Genomic DNA, 16,318 nt, shown 5'->3' with positions numbered 1-16,318 from the left:
CCAAAAATAATAAAGAATATATTAATTTTAGGCTCAAGATCGCCATATTCGTCACCAGAACGTTCTTCGAGACCATCTAATAGGGAATCACCAACTGATGCGAATAAGTCTCCACGGAAACCAAGTTCCGCCAACCGTACACCAGCAGCTGAAATACCTTCGGACCACGCACATAACATTACAAAGCTCACGAAAACCGTAAGGGAAGAGAATATTATAACACGCGATGAAAAGCTACCGTCTAGAGGCACACGAAAACCTAGTGGAAAGCATCCAAGAGGATCGGATGATGAAGGATTTGAACCGGAATCACCGCGATCTAGTTCACCAACTAGTTCGGTAAGTGATCTTGTCTATCATAAAAGTCCTGAGGAGCAGCTAGAAGATGTAGCCATGAAAACAACCATAGCAACCACAAAACGGACTACAACAACAGATGAATTTATCAACAAAGAGCGCGAAGACGTCGAAACTAACAGGAAGAAAAAGGTTACAAGAGTTGACGACGAAAAGTTTAAATCTCCAGAAAGACAATATCCTAAAGAAGGCGGCAATTATCCGGTGGAAGTGGAAAGGTATGATGCGGACTATCCCAGACAAACTTCTCCGAGGAGGGAACTTCCAGAGAAATATCCGGAAACATCAAGCAGAGATGAAATCTATCAAAGACCTGGTTCACAATCTCCAAACGATCATCATCCTTATGGACGTAACACAGACAATCCTCGGGATCAATCTCCTGAAGGAAACTTTAAGCATCCCACGGATAAAGAGGATACTCGAGAGCCTTTCTATCTCATTCAGCCCCGCCCTGTAGACAATGATGGGCCGAAAAAACCTGACGATATAAAGAAACCAAACTCTCGTTCCCAGGGTACTAGAAGTGAAACGTACGAGGAAAGATGCAGGAAGATTTTAGGGATGGATCGCACTGAAACTATAGACACCACTGAAGAAACGATAATTCGCCGAAAGCCAGAGCCCAACGGAATTGATTTAATAGCACATGAGCGGACAGTGGAAGAACGAAATCGTGATGCAAGAAAGACGAAACCATCTTCTAGGGGATCGAGTCCTGGAAAAATGCAGCCAAAGCAAAGAGAACCAACAAGACAGGATATTCCGCATGATACTGATGAATACTTTGTTGAAGAAGAAAAAACGGTTAGAACCATAAACACAAAATCCATGCCGCATGGAGGCCGACCCGAGTATGCAACTCCTAACAGATCTTCACCTGATAAACAAACAAGAATTGTAACAACAACAAGTCCAACTAGAAAGCAACCAGAAATCAGTCCAAAAGATAATAAAGTGGAACGATCTCCAGATAGAAATTTGAGGCGAATGCATCCTACTGGGTCACCTGAAACGAGTCCTTCTCGAATACCTGTGAATCGGAAGACTTCTCCCACACACTCACCAACTCGAAAACAATTTACTCCGACCAGTCCAAATAAAACAACCCGCGAGAAAAGTCCGGTGTTTTCTCCTTATAAGCAACAACCAGAATACAGTCCCAGTAGAGACGTTGATCCTTATGAACAAAAACCCTCATCAGGCAAAAAGCCGTCACGTGGATATTCACCTGATCACGTGTCAAAGGAAAGGGAGCCCTCCCCATCCGGTGCTTACACAACAAGGAAAGAGACAGTTGTTACTACTACAAAAACCATTACGAAATCACCTCAAAGAGTAAGTCCAGATAGGTCACCTGTCAGAAAATCACCAGGACAAGGTTTTGAGAGGAAAAGCCCCAAAAGCGTATCGCCTGAGAGAAGTCCTATTCGAGAACCTAGTAGTTACCCGGATCGTTCTTCTCACGTGCCCCGAACGCCAAGTCCGACCTCGAAAGTTGCTCCCAACAGACATGTGAGTCCCTCCAACCGAACAAATGAAATGAAACCAAGTCGTCAAAGTCCCTTCCGGAGCCCCACCCGCAGTCCATCACCATCAACAAAATATACCGAAACAGTGACGATTGTGACACAACGTGGTCCGAAAGGTACGCCCTCATCCCCAAGAACAAAGCAAAAAGTGAATGAGCCAAACGTTCGTCCAAACCATATTACCACTGCGAAAATTCACATATCTCCACCTGCTGAACGAAAACCTAGTAGCATTGATATTGAAAAGTCACGGAAAATTCCGCATGCGAAAACAGTCCAAACCCCGAAGACTACGCGTGAAGAAATCACTACGACTAGAATTTCTAAATCTATCGTGCCACGAGCGACATCTTCACAAAATGCACCAAAATTAAAGAAAATCACGAATAAACCTAGGTCAACTGAAGTTATCAAGGGTCAAGAAAAAGTTCCGAAACACAGACGCCCTGAGGAAGACACCGAAGAGGAAGAAGATTCAGAAGTTGTAAGTGATGCTGAGGACATTACTCATATAATCGAAACCAAAACAGAAGTGAGACACACGCCGAGTAAGCAGCCCGGTAAGCGGCATCCTATTACGGAGCGTAAGGATTCGGCTCCAGTTTATAAAACTACAACTGTCGATAAGGATAAAATGACAAGGTCGACTAGCGAAAGTGTAATCAAGACAACCGCCCAACGAAATAAACCGGAAATCAATCATCCAACAGAAAAGGATTCTCCGAGAAAGAAGTCGTTGGATAAGAAACGTCCAGTTAAGTGTATGTCCACGAAAACAATTAATTTGACGACAACAGATAAGATAATTAATAGTGAAGAAATGGAGGATGTCATCATAGATATTCAACAAGCGAAGAGTTCTCGAGAGCCGTCCCCAGATAGAATGGTGCCCATGCCTGTTCGCCATGACTTAGACACCGGTATTCCAAGGTATCCGGATCAGGTTCAGGAACCTGAAGATGAAACACGTCGTCGACCAAAAGTAAAGGACATTCCAATTTTCGAGGAGGACACGGATGAGTACATTCGATGTCATATAAGTGAAGTAGACGAGCAAGTGGATCAAGTTGAGAAGAGAAAGTCCGTCCGCCATACAAAAAAAGAGGAAGACGACGAGACGACAGTGACGACGACGCAAGTAACGACGCAGAGAGCTCTTTCTCCCAATAAAGATCATACAAGGAAGCCTGAAACTACAGAACCAGATGATGACTATCGCTTAAGTGTCCACGACAAGGTTGCTAAATTTATCACCACCGCGGAGGAAGTGAGGAAACCAAAACCATCCACACCCTTTCAACGCGCTAGTCATCCTGATGACCTTGAACCAGATGACTGTTTGTTGAGCGTTAATGATAAAGTGAGCAAATTTTTGACTACCGCGGAGACTATCACCAAGCCGATGAAGTCAACTAGCATTCCACAGCGTTCTCAGCGACCCAATATGGATGAAATCGATGATAAGCTAAGGGATGACGAATGCGTTCTCAGTGTGTCAGAAAAGGTAAACAAGTTCACTACTTCAGTTGACAAATTAGTAGAAGAAACGTCTCAAAGAACTCCAAAACTTGTTGCCAAAGTCGAAAGGCAAGTTTCACGGAAGGATGAAAGAGTGGGAGACACTGATGAAGTGCCTAAGCAACCAATGGAGCCAGTAGAAGCGAGGCGTGTTTCAAGAACTAGTGTTAGAGACCGATACCAGCCGGGGCAGCCCAACGCAGGAGAGAAACCAAAACCATCTTCAATTAGGAATACGGAAGTAATCAAAAAAGTTAAGTCTGTGTTCGAGACTAATGAGGTTTCAAACCCAAAGCAAAAAGACATATTAAGCCGACCATCCGTGTGGGAAGATAAACGAAATACACCAGAAGTTAAACTTCAAGATATCGGCGTTCATAGACCATTTGACGAGGAAACTGAGGAAATCATACAACGAGAACGTTCTCGTTCTCGAAGCCCTGGAGATTACGAGGAAGAACCTTCAAGAAATAAATCCCCGAGAATTCAGCGAACATCTAATACTATGACGGATTCCGTATCATCAAAAAAAAATTTGTTTGAAAGTCAAATAACGAAGAAATCTAGCACCGTGAAAACCAAGCAGATTTCGACGAGAGAACCAAACGATTTGAACAAACAGGAAACAAAAGTGCAAAAGGAAATAACCAAAAAACATCGTCCTCAAGAGGTTTCACCTTCTAGATCATATAAAAGCCCCCTTACCGACAAAGGAACTCGGAAAGTCGATGAAGGATACGTGGAAGATGTAACAACTGAAACAACAACTATCGTACATCGTAAAGAAAGACGGTCACCCTCAAGGCCTTGCGAATATTATTCCCCCGAACGTGATAGTCGTTCTCCCGTTCGATACATGGACTCATCCCCAACACGAACACCTTCTGGAACATCAAAGGATCAGTTGCCGTCGACTCAGAGAAAGGTAGGAGGAATTTCTCCGTCGAGGAAATCACAAAGTTCTCCGTCACGTTCGCCGTCTAAACGACCAGATGATATCCCAGTGAAGAATCGGCCTCGTCATCTTGATGAGAAGTCATCACCCATTTCATCTAAATCTGCACCTCGTACGGAACAAACTAGATCAAAAATAATGACGAAACCGAGTGAACCTTCGCCTACTAGGGTACCTACTTCGAGTAAGTCGGTTCCTCAAGCGGCGGATCATCACACTCCGAGTCACCGCCCTTCCTATATGGAGCCGACTATCAGTTCTCTTGAACATCGCCGCGATTCTTTAGAAATTGTCAGACACTCATCGGGTCCGGATTTATCAAATGCGTCCTCTCGTCAAGATCTAGATTTATTGCCTCCTAGTGGTGGCGTTCCTTCATATATGGAGCACACTATAAGTTCTATCGAGCATCGACGCGATTCCTTGGAAATTAGTAAGACTCATTCGAGAAGAACATCTCACGACTCTCTGCATAATGTTGATAGTCAACCAAAGTCGGCCAAGTTTGGAGTAGAGCTGAAACGAACAGATTTAAGGGATTCTACAAGCCGACGTAAAAGTAGTAGTAGTGAGGTACCCCACATAGAGGAAATATTTGACCTGGAACTTTTGGAAAAAATGTACGAAACAGTTGTGGGCTACGAACAGCGAAGGAGGATTCGTGCCCAGATTCGTGTTGTTAAGAAAATGATTGAGGAAGGGACGCTAAAACAAAGTACTACTTCAACCATAACCACAAAAACCATTACACGAAAAACATCGGAAACATCTCCGGTAAGGAAGTCTGTAACGCAAACCACACGTCGCACTGAAATCAGCCCAGATAGACACGATACAAAAACCCATCCCCGACGCGCAGATGACACTAAGTCAACTTCAAGTCGCTTTATTGAAAGTGAATCCAGACATATCACGCACCACGAAAAAAAATCGACGGTTCGTGAGCGAAGTATCAGTCCCCAGGGAAAAGTTCGAGGCGTAGCAACAACTACAGTAGAAGTGCGGAAAACGGGTAACAGAACAACTGCTAAGAGACCAGAACCAAAGCCGTTGGAAAAGCCAGTTTGGGCTACCAAAAATATCTTGAAAAAGCCTAGCGACAATGATAGAGCAGCAGTGAAACAATCAACGACGACAACTAAGGTCCAAAGGCAAATAGTCACTAGGGATGACGCTGATTGCATAACTTCTAGTTATGGAATTGGGCCAACCGACGATGATGGTAAACCTCTGTTTGGAATTCGCGCTCTGAAAAAGAAACCCCAGAAGCCAGGTGAAACTACAAAAGGTATGTTTTGGAAACGTGTTTAAATGGGGATTAATGTAATTTAAAATTTTCAATTTGTATAGCTAAGGTGAAAATACGACAGATATTTTTAAGATTTCCTTTGCAAAACACAAACTTATTAAAATCGGTTCAATATCTGTCTGTCTGTCCGTCTATCTATTTGTCTGACAGTCTGTCTGTTTTTTGGCGTTGGAAGATAGAAAGATTCAAAACCTACCGCTGGCCCCTGCCATACTGTCATGTGAGACTTCACTAAAACCACCTCCTTCTCCTTTGCTTACCCCGCGGGATTACCATTTCGGCATTACGTCGCGCGAAAGGATCAGTTACAGTTGCGCGGCTCGTGTCGTAATTTGGTACTTTCCTCCGGAACTCCTCTTTCCTCAGCCGTCTTCATTTCATCCACGATATTCTCGGGTGACAACCGCGCCAATGCGTCAATTTCCGCTTCCGCTCTGTGAACGACGACCCTCGGGCAGTTAAAAACAACACGCTCCACATCCTCTGGAATCATCTCGCATGGCGAGCTGTCATGCAGAAAGCGATATAGGTATGCACGCTACCCTCCGTGACCGCCTAGGAATTGAGTTAGGTCGAAGCTAACTTCACCGTCCCTTCGTTCGATCCATTTTGAGATATCTGGAATAATCCAATGAGTTCAGCGTCCTTTAGTTAAATCATCCCATTTTTGGCCACTTCAAAATCGCTCTACTATGTGCTAATTGCCGGCGATAGGCACGGGACTCGCCGATTGCATATGATGGGTCATAGAGACGTCGACCCTCGTTCGCGAAGATTCGTTTTATCACGCATGCTGCTCCGTCTGATGTTCTACGATAAACGTACGACGTTCTCAATGCACTCAATCGATATGGTGCTGCAATTTTCCTTCTATTTGCTTCTAGCTTTATTGCCGTACATTATTATTCACAAGACTGATGACTGACTCTGTCTGATCCTTGTGGAAACATGGAAGTCGTTCTATCCGTCTTAGGTCGATCGTCCGTATCGTAACGCAATAGCCTATCCCGGAGGAATTCTAAGACTATGCGCACCAGGTATTTGGGAGCGTCCCGTTTGGCTATTTGACAATATGACGGATGACCCGTTCGAAAAGTTTCCCAACGAAGGATTACCCAAAGGTTTATTTGGCATCGGAATTATGACAAACTTCTGTTTCCTTCACTTTTCTGAGAAAATCCCTTTCTTGAGGCACGTCGTAAATGTTTCAGCGAACCACCTTGGAATTATTTTAACGGCCACTATCAAAGCTTTATTCGGGATGTCATCTAAGTTTTATTTTTTACAATCTTCTTGGCGGCTTCCAGAAATTCTTCAGTGTTTATCTCGGGAGTTTCATCGGAATCTATCTGGACAGTTGGTAGGTTCGATTCATTTGAAACTTATGGAAAGAGGGTACTAATGATATTCCGCAGTAAATCAAGGTTGATGATCGGTGGCGAGCGTCTACCCTTGATCGATGCCATGACTGCCTTGTATGTACCTTCCTTTGAGTCAGAGTCATCCATAACCTCTGGAAATGTTCATTTTTGCTTCTAGAGATGACAGTTTTCAGTTCTTTCCTCACCCTCTTATATCGGTTTTGCAACTCTTCAGACACAGGCCGATTTCTGCTACGTTGGCTGCGTCTGCTGGCTTTAAGGCAAACTTTGCGAAGTTCATCGATTTCGGCATTCCATCAGAAGTTGGGCATTTATTTCTGGAGTACAGTGCGGCGTGTCACATGCTTTTTGTATCCTTTCAAGAAGCTTTTTCTTTTGCATTTCCCATCGGCATCGTTTCTTACAAAAGTGTTTCTTCGAACATTTGCTTGTCAAGTTTCTTGGACGTCCAACCCGCCTAATAGTCGCTGGACGTATACTTTTCCCTCACCTGGCATTGGAGATCCTTAGATAATGTGTCGCTAACAAGCGTAAGGCCCCATATCCCTTCTCCGAAAAGTATTGACGCCGCCAGTATTGCCAGAAAGACATTCAGACGTGAAAATACTTCAATATGTCGGCTCGTCGTCGTCGCTTGCGCCATTTTGTTCTGTCAGTTGGACGGCTCTCAAATCCCCATCGAGCGTATCAACACCATTATTCTGGCCTTTATTTTGGTCGGTTACCCTCGACTTCGATGTTCAAACCAATCTTCATAAGTGAATTCTCATTAGCGCGAATTACATGGTCATACCAATGAAGACGTCCCTCTCGAAATTTTTCTCCGATAGGTACAACTCCATACCGATTGCGGATATCATTATTTCGGGTGTGATTAAGGCGTGTTACGTCACTAGTCTAACGCAACATCTTCGTCTTTATTACCGCTAAACGCCGCTCATTGTCTTTTATAATCAGCCAATAGTCAGAACTAGGCCGGACGACACTGTCGTAAATTTTAGATTTGGGATGTGTTTATACGAGAAGAACACCAGGTGGAATGCCACTTCATCCAGGTTCCACTGACAATGATACTAACTGTTTCACGGATATCGGTTGACGAAAAATTTGTTTTATTCAGATTTAATCTGATACCGCATTTCATCAGGCGAACATTCCATTTTTGGACAAGTTGCTCGAGATCACTTTTGCTATTGGAAGCTAGGAAAATATCATCTGCATAAAGCAGTGTATATGGCGCTTGCGGTTAGATGTCCTGTGTAACAGTCCCCGTAACAAAAACAAGGAGCAGAGGTGAGAGGACATTTCCTTCATGAACACCAACAGAGACATGAAGCGGTTTTGATACACCCGCCATAATTCGAACTTTACTTTTCGGATGGTGGTAGAGTAATTAAACCCAGGGCGCGAGTTCTTCCGGCACTAGGTGTTGCAACAAAGAATACCAGATAAGTTTGTGTGGCACACGGTCAAACGCATCCTCCAGATCGAGAAATGCAACGTAAAGAGGGCGATGCTTGTCACGGTGTTTCTCCATGAGTAACCGCGCAACGTTTATTGCGTCAGTAGTTCCGGAATACTTGACAAAACCGTCTTGATTCACGGTTATTTCAACAATGTCGCGAATATGGTTGTCAAGAATGCTTTCAAAAATCAGTATTGTATGGGATAGCAACTGGAGCGGACGGGAATTTGAACATTCTTCTTGACTACCTTTCTTTTTCTATATTGGAAAGGAGATGCTTTCTTGTCAGTCAGATAGTGTTTAATCTTTCTCAATAACCCCATCACTGAGCGACAGTGTCGACTCCTAGCTTTTCGATTTCCAGAGCTCAAATACAATGTGAGGTCCAGTTGCTTTCCCTGATTTCTTTCGTTTTATTGCTTCTACGGCTTCAGTGGCGCTGTTAGATGGAATTGATCCAAATGTCGGTAGTACTTGTGAAAGTGAAGGATAAACAAATCCTTCAGTTGAAATCTGGTCGAAATATTTTCGCCATCCATACGTTGTGGCGCGTCGGGCAGTAAGTAAACTATCATTCTTGTCATTAACATGCTCCAAATCCTTTTTCCCCGTGTCACCTGTTGCCATTTGCCTATCACGCCTGCAGTGATGATACAGTCATTAGCAGGCACGTTGCAGGAGCTTGCAACGAGAAATTGCCAGAAGACATCTTTCTCGACATCAGGTCGACCTGTATGTTATGCGTATGCAGTGAAGAATAGTACGATGAGATGATATAATGTTGAGCTTCGTCAGCTGATTACTAAATCGTTCGACTTCTTTAATGGCATCACGGAAACCCTTGGAGATGACAATGCCAATACCGTATTGAGTATGTCGGCTACTCGCCTAACAAGGAGGAACCGGAAGGCACGTGCTGGTGCTAGCAGCAGCAGGAATGCTAGTTCCTCGGAGATGAAATAGGTCTTTGAGGTGAGAACACTGCGATTTTATGCACGTACCTTGAATCAATACTCAAAAAAATGAAACTGACCCGAAGTAAACGACTATAGTAGAGACGTGAAGTCTCGAGGCAGGTTGATACCACCGAAAATTTCTTTTTCAAGATAGCTAAACTGCCTAACGGTCTAATAAGGAGGGGATAAAATCACAAAAAACTAACGCGCGAGGAATTGACGAGGAAGGGCTTGCCCTGAGCCGACTCTTGTGCCTACACGACGAATGGCCTCCATCTTCCTTTGTATTTCTTGGGGGCCTGATCATATGGTGACCTTACGGCGGTCGACTCCGACTTAAATGTTGGGGGAACCCTTAGCACATGGAAGAACTGACGCTTCCCAGAGGAGGGTTAGAGCAAAATAACCTCAATTTAACACATGATTATCATCTTTATCCTTATATGTAAAACAAAAACCGTAATAAATGTCATTCTTCGCTCCACCGCTGATGACAGAAAAATTTTCTTTCAACTTCCTATCAAAAGAAGGAACACAAATACATTGTGTATCAATGTGTGGGAACGAGTCACAGTATTACAATATATAATACAAATCAGATACAGAGGATAATGTACTATGGAGGAATTTATGGTGAAAAAAGAGAGACTAACGGTTTCGTCCTGGGCAGAGGCAACTCATCAGATGCTGCCTCACCGCTGCCCTGGGAGCAGCGTAACTGAAAGTGGCAACAGGTAGAAAACGCTCCTTTATATAATCGCAGAACCACGAAAAGCGTGCGAATTATATTCCAGTTTAAACCGCCAAAAATTTGCGCTTAGGCTAGGCTAAAGCTAGATTATTGTTTAGAATATTAGGACCAAACGGAGAACAACTTACTCTCAGGCTTTTGGTCCACGGAGCCCTTCTTTTAATGCATAGCACCCAAGCATTCGAAAATTGGGGCTAATGGCTTCGTCGAGGGCAGAAGCAACCCATTAGACGCTGTCCTAGGAGTAGCGTAACCGAAAGTGGCAACAAATGAAAAACGCCACTTTATATAATCGCAAAAACACAACAAGGGTGCGAATTACACCCAAGTTTAAACCAATAGTTTGAGCCTAGGCTAGGCTAAAGCTGGATTATTGTTTGGGATATGAGGGATTCTAAGTCCTACGCCCCAAATGAGGGGTCCGTGGACCAAAACGGTGGAAGTAAGCTACCCTCCATTTGGTACGGTCCAACATCCAGTGGATGTGGACTTAGGATTCCTGATATTTCAATCAATAATTTGACTTTATAGTGTTATTAAATTGTTATTTTTAGCGGATTTTCCTCAAACTGTGGTTCAGGTTTCTCATCTCATTTCTCATCTCGTTCCTTTTTCAGTTATTCTTTAGCTATACTAGATAATTGGCTTCGCCTGATTGCCTGTTTTATTTAGTTAGTAATTTTTTGTTTTTTTTTCGAATTTTCGAATAGTTTCTTCTTTATTTTTCCAACATTTTGTTTTATTTAAATTTCTTTCTTTCTTTCTTTCTTTTCTTAATTATTTAGATATAGAAAGTCTAATCTTTGTTGAATTAATATTTTCATCCATTATGTTTGTTGATTTTCTTGAATTAATATTTTTATCATAAACAATACTTCTTTTTAACTTTAATTATCTATATAGCAATACTAAAGCCAATATTTATATAATGGATTTCGTTTCCTTCTTTTCGGATAAATAGAGAGTATTCCTTTTATTGTTTAGGATAGTGAGGGATCCTTAGTCCACATCCACTTGATATTGGACCGGACCAAGTGGAGAGCAACTTACTCTCACGTTTTTTGGTCCACGCATCCTTCATTTGGGGCATAGCACTCAAGCATTTAAAAATAGGGACAACTCGTCAGACACTGCTCCACTTCTATCCTGGGAGCAGCGTGATCGTGAGTGGCAACAGATAGAAAACGTTCCTTCATATATTCGCAAAAACACGCCAAGGGTGCGAATTATACCCAAGTGAGACCGCCAATAGTTTGAGCCTAAGCTAAGCTAATGCTAAATTATTGTTTAGGATAGTGAGGGACGAAACCGTTTGTCCCTATTTTTAAATGCTTGGGTGCCATGCCCCAAACGAGGGATCCGTGGACCGAAAAACGTGAGAGTAAGGCCACCAGTTGCATCAAAGAAGTTTTTTCTTTGTTAATACCAACGCTCAACATCAGAGAGGAACGATCCCAGTTTCTTAAAGTTAACAGTAAGGGCCTAATGACCTTCAATCCACCACAAGTAATCTTATCCAAAGAAAACCAGATAATTTTCGTTTTGAAGATAGGTACTACAAAGTTGAATGCAAACGTGACGACAGTACCTACGCATTACGATAGTATTATGATACTCTCCAGGAAAAGATATCCACCACAGGACAACAGACGCAAAAATCCACCATTTGACCGCTTAGACCCAAATCATGTTCTACTTTTCACATCTAAAAGGACTTTCTTTCGGCGGAGCTAACCATTCATCCATTAGATTTTCCCGGGCCTTTTTTCCGCCCGGGAAAATGTAATCTTCCTTGGTGGTTCTTTTTTCTTCTCCCCATCCAAAATACCCCCTCATGTTGCGCGGCAAAGCGGTGTAGCGTTGCTACATCGACAAAATTCCCTTGCTGCAGCGGAAGTTCGAAGACCTAAATTTGAATTTTCAAACCCCAGCACGAAAATTGCATCGATTTGGGCTTTAATTCAACACGATCATCTTGTTTTGAACGACAATGAATGCGTTTGCTTGATCGGCCTGTCCCGGTAGATGTCACCAAGAGAGATAAGGTAGGATTCAGCGTAGTGGAATAACTCCAACTATACTTTATTTATCTCTTTCGTTGATTTCAGCATTTTATATTTGGTTTACTGAGAATAGTGCTTTCCCTCAAACCCTGCATGCTATCTAAATGACATTGCAACTTGGAAATGAGATATTAAGGTTTGAAAGTGCATATCATAAAAAGTTTGCTGACCACCTACGTTACTTAGTGAAAAACCTCTTGCATGACAGATAATTCCCAATATTTCAACTGCTCAGACACTGAAGACTTCATATGAAGTACTGGTTTTGATTTGACCAGCAATCGGTTATGTTAACATCATAGTAGTTAATGGAAGGGGCTTTGAGGAAAACATCATTCGGCAGATCCCTGTTGTGTTCGCCCTGTTCAAATGCAGGAATGTTCCTTCAGTTTCGGCTTATACGAAAACATTCGTAATTGGCTACCAGTTCAGCAGTAATTGGTAACAAGTAAAGATCAATTATCTGAATACCATCATAAAAGTATTGATCCTTGAGTGATATAAATGCGACTACTTTATGGCCAATATTGCTGTGTTGAGCTTTTTTGACTCTACATATGTACGAGTATACATTTTTGGCATTCATATTTTAAACCGCCCGATTTTATCAGTAATTCTCTTTTATTCTCATAGTAGCTCCTAATTTATTTGGCTCTCGTCTGGATTAGCTTCCATGTTGTGTAAGCTAATGGGAACATTTCGGTATCGCTAGTACTTGTATCTTAAGTGCATCGCATGTACAATACTTGTTCGTAATTATGAATGAATGAATTGAGAATATCCCTTGCTAACACCAGGAAATACTATATTAAATACTGCCTCCATTTCAGTTACCGGAAGCATTGTAACAGAAAGTTACTATTCTGAAAATGGAGCGCCACCTGTCGGCGAGCGTAAAGTTACTGTTTACTCGAACAGTCCGGAAGACATTAACGACTACGAATATTTCGTCGACCAGAAAGACAGAAGTGATGCTGTGGCTCGTGAACGAACATCTAAGGGCGGAATAACAAGTGTAACTCGGGTTCAAAAAATTGGCAAACCAGACGACGCCGAGGTAAGTGGCATTGCAATCGTTCGTAATAATTTGAACTGAAGAGACTTTTTGGATGCAGACGAAGAAACGTAAGAAACTTCTTACAGTGATTATAAGAAAAATAAGAAAATTATTAAATAATATTCGATAACAAGAAAAAACCCTATAAAGATCTAAAGTATAAAATTCGCACTTCATTTATTCGGCCGCAATGAAGACGAAGCGATCGCGTCCTACCTTTATCGAACATGGGTTTGTCGGTGTTTGAGTGTTTTTTTATTTTTTATTTTATATGAACAATAAAATATGGAAAGCCCACTTTAAATCTTTTTTATTGTCATTGGAAACGTAGTTCGCAGATTTAGCAGCCATTACGGACGGAAAGACGACAACAACGACTAAACAAACGAAAGTGGTTCGCAAAGGATCAGTGAAGGAGATGAGTGAAAAATTCACCAGAAAGGGATCATCTACATCCATTACTGATAAGAGCGGGTCTAGTCAATTCCCTAAAGCAGGCCTAATTCTTCGTACCCAGAATTATAGTAGTACCGGTAAGTGGACAAGATTTTTGTTACTTAGCTTCATCCCGTCACTTTATAGCGGTTGTATTCTACTGTTGCGTATACCGTTTTATCGGGCTTGTTTATAGTTAGAAAACCAAACGAAAAACAAAAGTTTCATAGATTGCTGAAAGAGATTTTCTAGTTTTCATACACCAACTAGACTAGTCTAGACTGGACCAAATTAAAACTCACTGAGGAAGAGGAGTCTAGATTAAAACTTACTGAAGAGGAAGAATGTCGATGTATGAAAAACAAGAATTCTTTTTCGATAACCGAGGTAAAATTTAGGTTTTTATTTTTAGTTTTCTAGTGGTCACATGTAGTACTGCATGCAATTGAGTGGTTTGTTTTTTCATTGTTTTAACTCCCTAAGTCCATGGTTTCCAGTAACTTGTTGGGCCCACAATATTGATACTATAAAAATACAACAAAACTAAAGTGAGAATCATTGTCAATTTTCAGGATATTCAACCAATATTCTATTCTTCATTCCTCTGTACAGTATGTGTAGTTTGGATAAAGTAAAACTTATTTACTGTCTACCTACTAGCCTGCTTCAAGTTTAAGCTGAATGCAAGAAATAAATATTCTCATATTTTCAGAAAATGAGGATCCTGCTGACGAATGTAATGTTGAAATTCGTACAACGCGGAAACAAACACGAACTCAGATGGTAACAGAAAGCGATAGCGACGCTGAGCAACGACGTGTCAGTAGAACCAGCAAAACTTTTTTGAACAGCAATGGCGAGAAAGTTACTGGAGTGGATGACGTTTTAGACCGCATGCGTAATGCTGATAATGGTAAGTATTGGAAAAATAACATTTGGTATAAAATAATAGAGTCTACTTAGCCAGAGCCATACAAATATATCAAATTAATGAAAAGACACCAGGATGAAATTTTTTAAAATGCCAGAAAATTCATAAATCAGTAGGAAACTGGATCTAGGTGGATTGTCGTTCGTAACTATCGGTTTGGGGTGTACCACAAACATGTGGGACTGACGTAGATTACAATTACAATTACAAATCGTGAAAACACCGGTGATCCCTTGATCTGCTAAAATTAAAAGTCCGATAATGAAGTTTAAAGCGTTTTTTTGTATAATATAGTTTATCTCATAACATATATAATATGAAAATCACTCTAATCTCAGGGTAAAGGTTAATTTGGTTATCATTTTACCCTTTTTATTTAACCTTTGTTACCTTCGGTGGCGTGGTCAGCTTACCTAGATCGAATTTGTCACTTTTCGTTCACAGTCCTAATTCACGCATGGACGAAAGTCTTTCAAACCACTATCTAGCGTAACAAACCAGAACTATTTCAATCGACAATTGGATCGTTTCCCATCGTTTTGCTTGTTCAAGACAACTTTAACTTATGGGTTCCCGTCAGCACGAATTACCTGACTATATTATACAATATTTAGCCACGCCATTAGATAGCTAATAAGCCGCGCAATCCATCTGCCTCTTTTCTCGTTTTGTCAAGAGAGTTGCTACTCATTTAATGTACATTGCAATTTTCCACGAGCAACGACCTCCCCTGAGTCTTCTCCCATCTGCTTTATTCCTTCGGCTTTATGCTCCTTAATAAGAAGGGCAGCTCCTGCAATCGCAGTTCAAAGACAGTGTGAAAGGCAGACGCTACCCACAAAGCTCCCCGCCTCTATACTTACGATATACTTCCTTACTAAAAGCATCAACCCCTACTCCGCTCCGTTAAACAGAACAGACTGCGCTAAACTCATTAGAAGACATTGACTACTAGGATCCCCAATATTTGCCATTAACCGACTTAAGGCCGAAATTCTAGCTGCAGTCTTGCCAACTGCTGCTTTAATTTTTCGAAACAACTCATTCTTGAGCCTATAATCAATCCGAGGCACTGAATCATTGGTTTCGACTCGATTATCGACTGGCCGATCGATATGGGACGCAGGGTCAGGATTCTCTTTTTAGCGACTTCGGTTTTGCGCAGCGTAAGGCAGAAATCATGAGCATCCGTTCGCTTACCAGTCGTACCAATTCGCCAAGTCTGCTTTGCGCCTGATCAACACAACCGCATAATCGCATGCCGAGTTTTAGCAGATTATCATAAGGTGTTACAGAGGTTCGACCCCAGAATGAATCCCTGCGCTATTTCCGATGTTAACACCATCCTCTGACTCTCTCTCGTAGAGAACCAAGCTTACGGCAGATAGAAGTGACAAACTCGGTCTAGTCGAGCCGATCCCACTACCACTGGACAAAAGCTAAAGGAAAGTAAGACTAAAAAAGTAAAAATTAAGCAAAAATGTCAAGCGGCTTTACGGTTTCTTACCAGGGCAGTGGCAAATCGTCAGACGCTGCCTCACCTCTGCCCTGGGAGCAGCGTGACTGAAGCGACTCGCAGATGGTAAATGCTCCTTTGTATAATTCGC

General features: G+C 42.0%; 1 protein-coding gene across 7 annotated transcripts in view; it reads left to right on the top strand.

The window, feature by feature from the left end:
- The window catches only part of LOC119656541 (serine/arginine repetitive matrix protein 2), a 134,501-nt gene that overhangs the window by 59,858 nt on the left and 58,325 nt on the right, over positions 1-16,318 (top strand). For 6 of the 7 annotated variants that reach the window (XM_038062890.1, XM_038062892.1, XM_038062887.1 and 3 more), the window contains exons 4-7: positions 32-5,650; positions 13,119-13,345; positions 13,677-13,878; positions 14,493-14,693. In XM_038062890.1, coding sequence (XP_037918818.1) covers positions 32-5,650; positions 13,119-13,345; positions 13,677-13,878; positions 14,493-14,693 — 6,249 coding nt within the window. Of the gene's footprint in view, positions 1-31; positions 5,651-13,118; positions 13,346-13,403; positions 13,643-13,676; positions 13,879-14,492; positions 14,694-16,318 lie in introns of those variants that run through there. The other variant, XM_038062894.1, reaches the window with a different exon arrangement.

The sequence above is a fragment of the Hermetia illucens genome, chromosome 5 (genome assembly GCF_905115235.1).
Source record: "Hermetia illucens chromosome 5, iHerIll2.2.curated.20191125, whole genome shotgun sequence".
Classification (NCBI taxonomy): domain Eukaryota; kingdom Metazoa; phylum Arthropoda; class Insecta; order Diptera; family Stratiomyidae; genus Hermetia; species Hermetia illucens.
The sequence above is the reverse complement of the archived record's forward strand: the minus strand, read 5'-3'. Positions and strand labels throughout refer to the sequence as shown.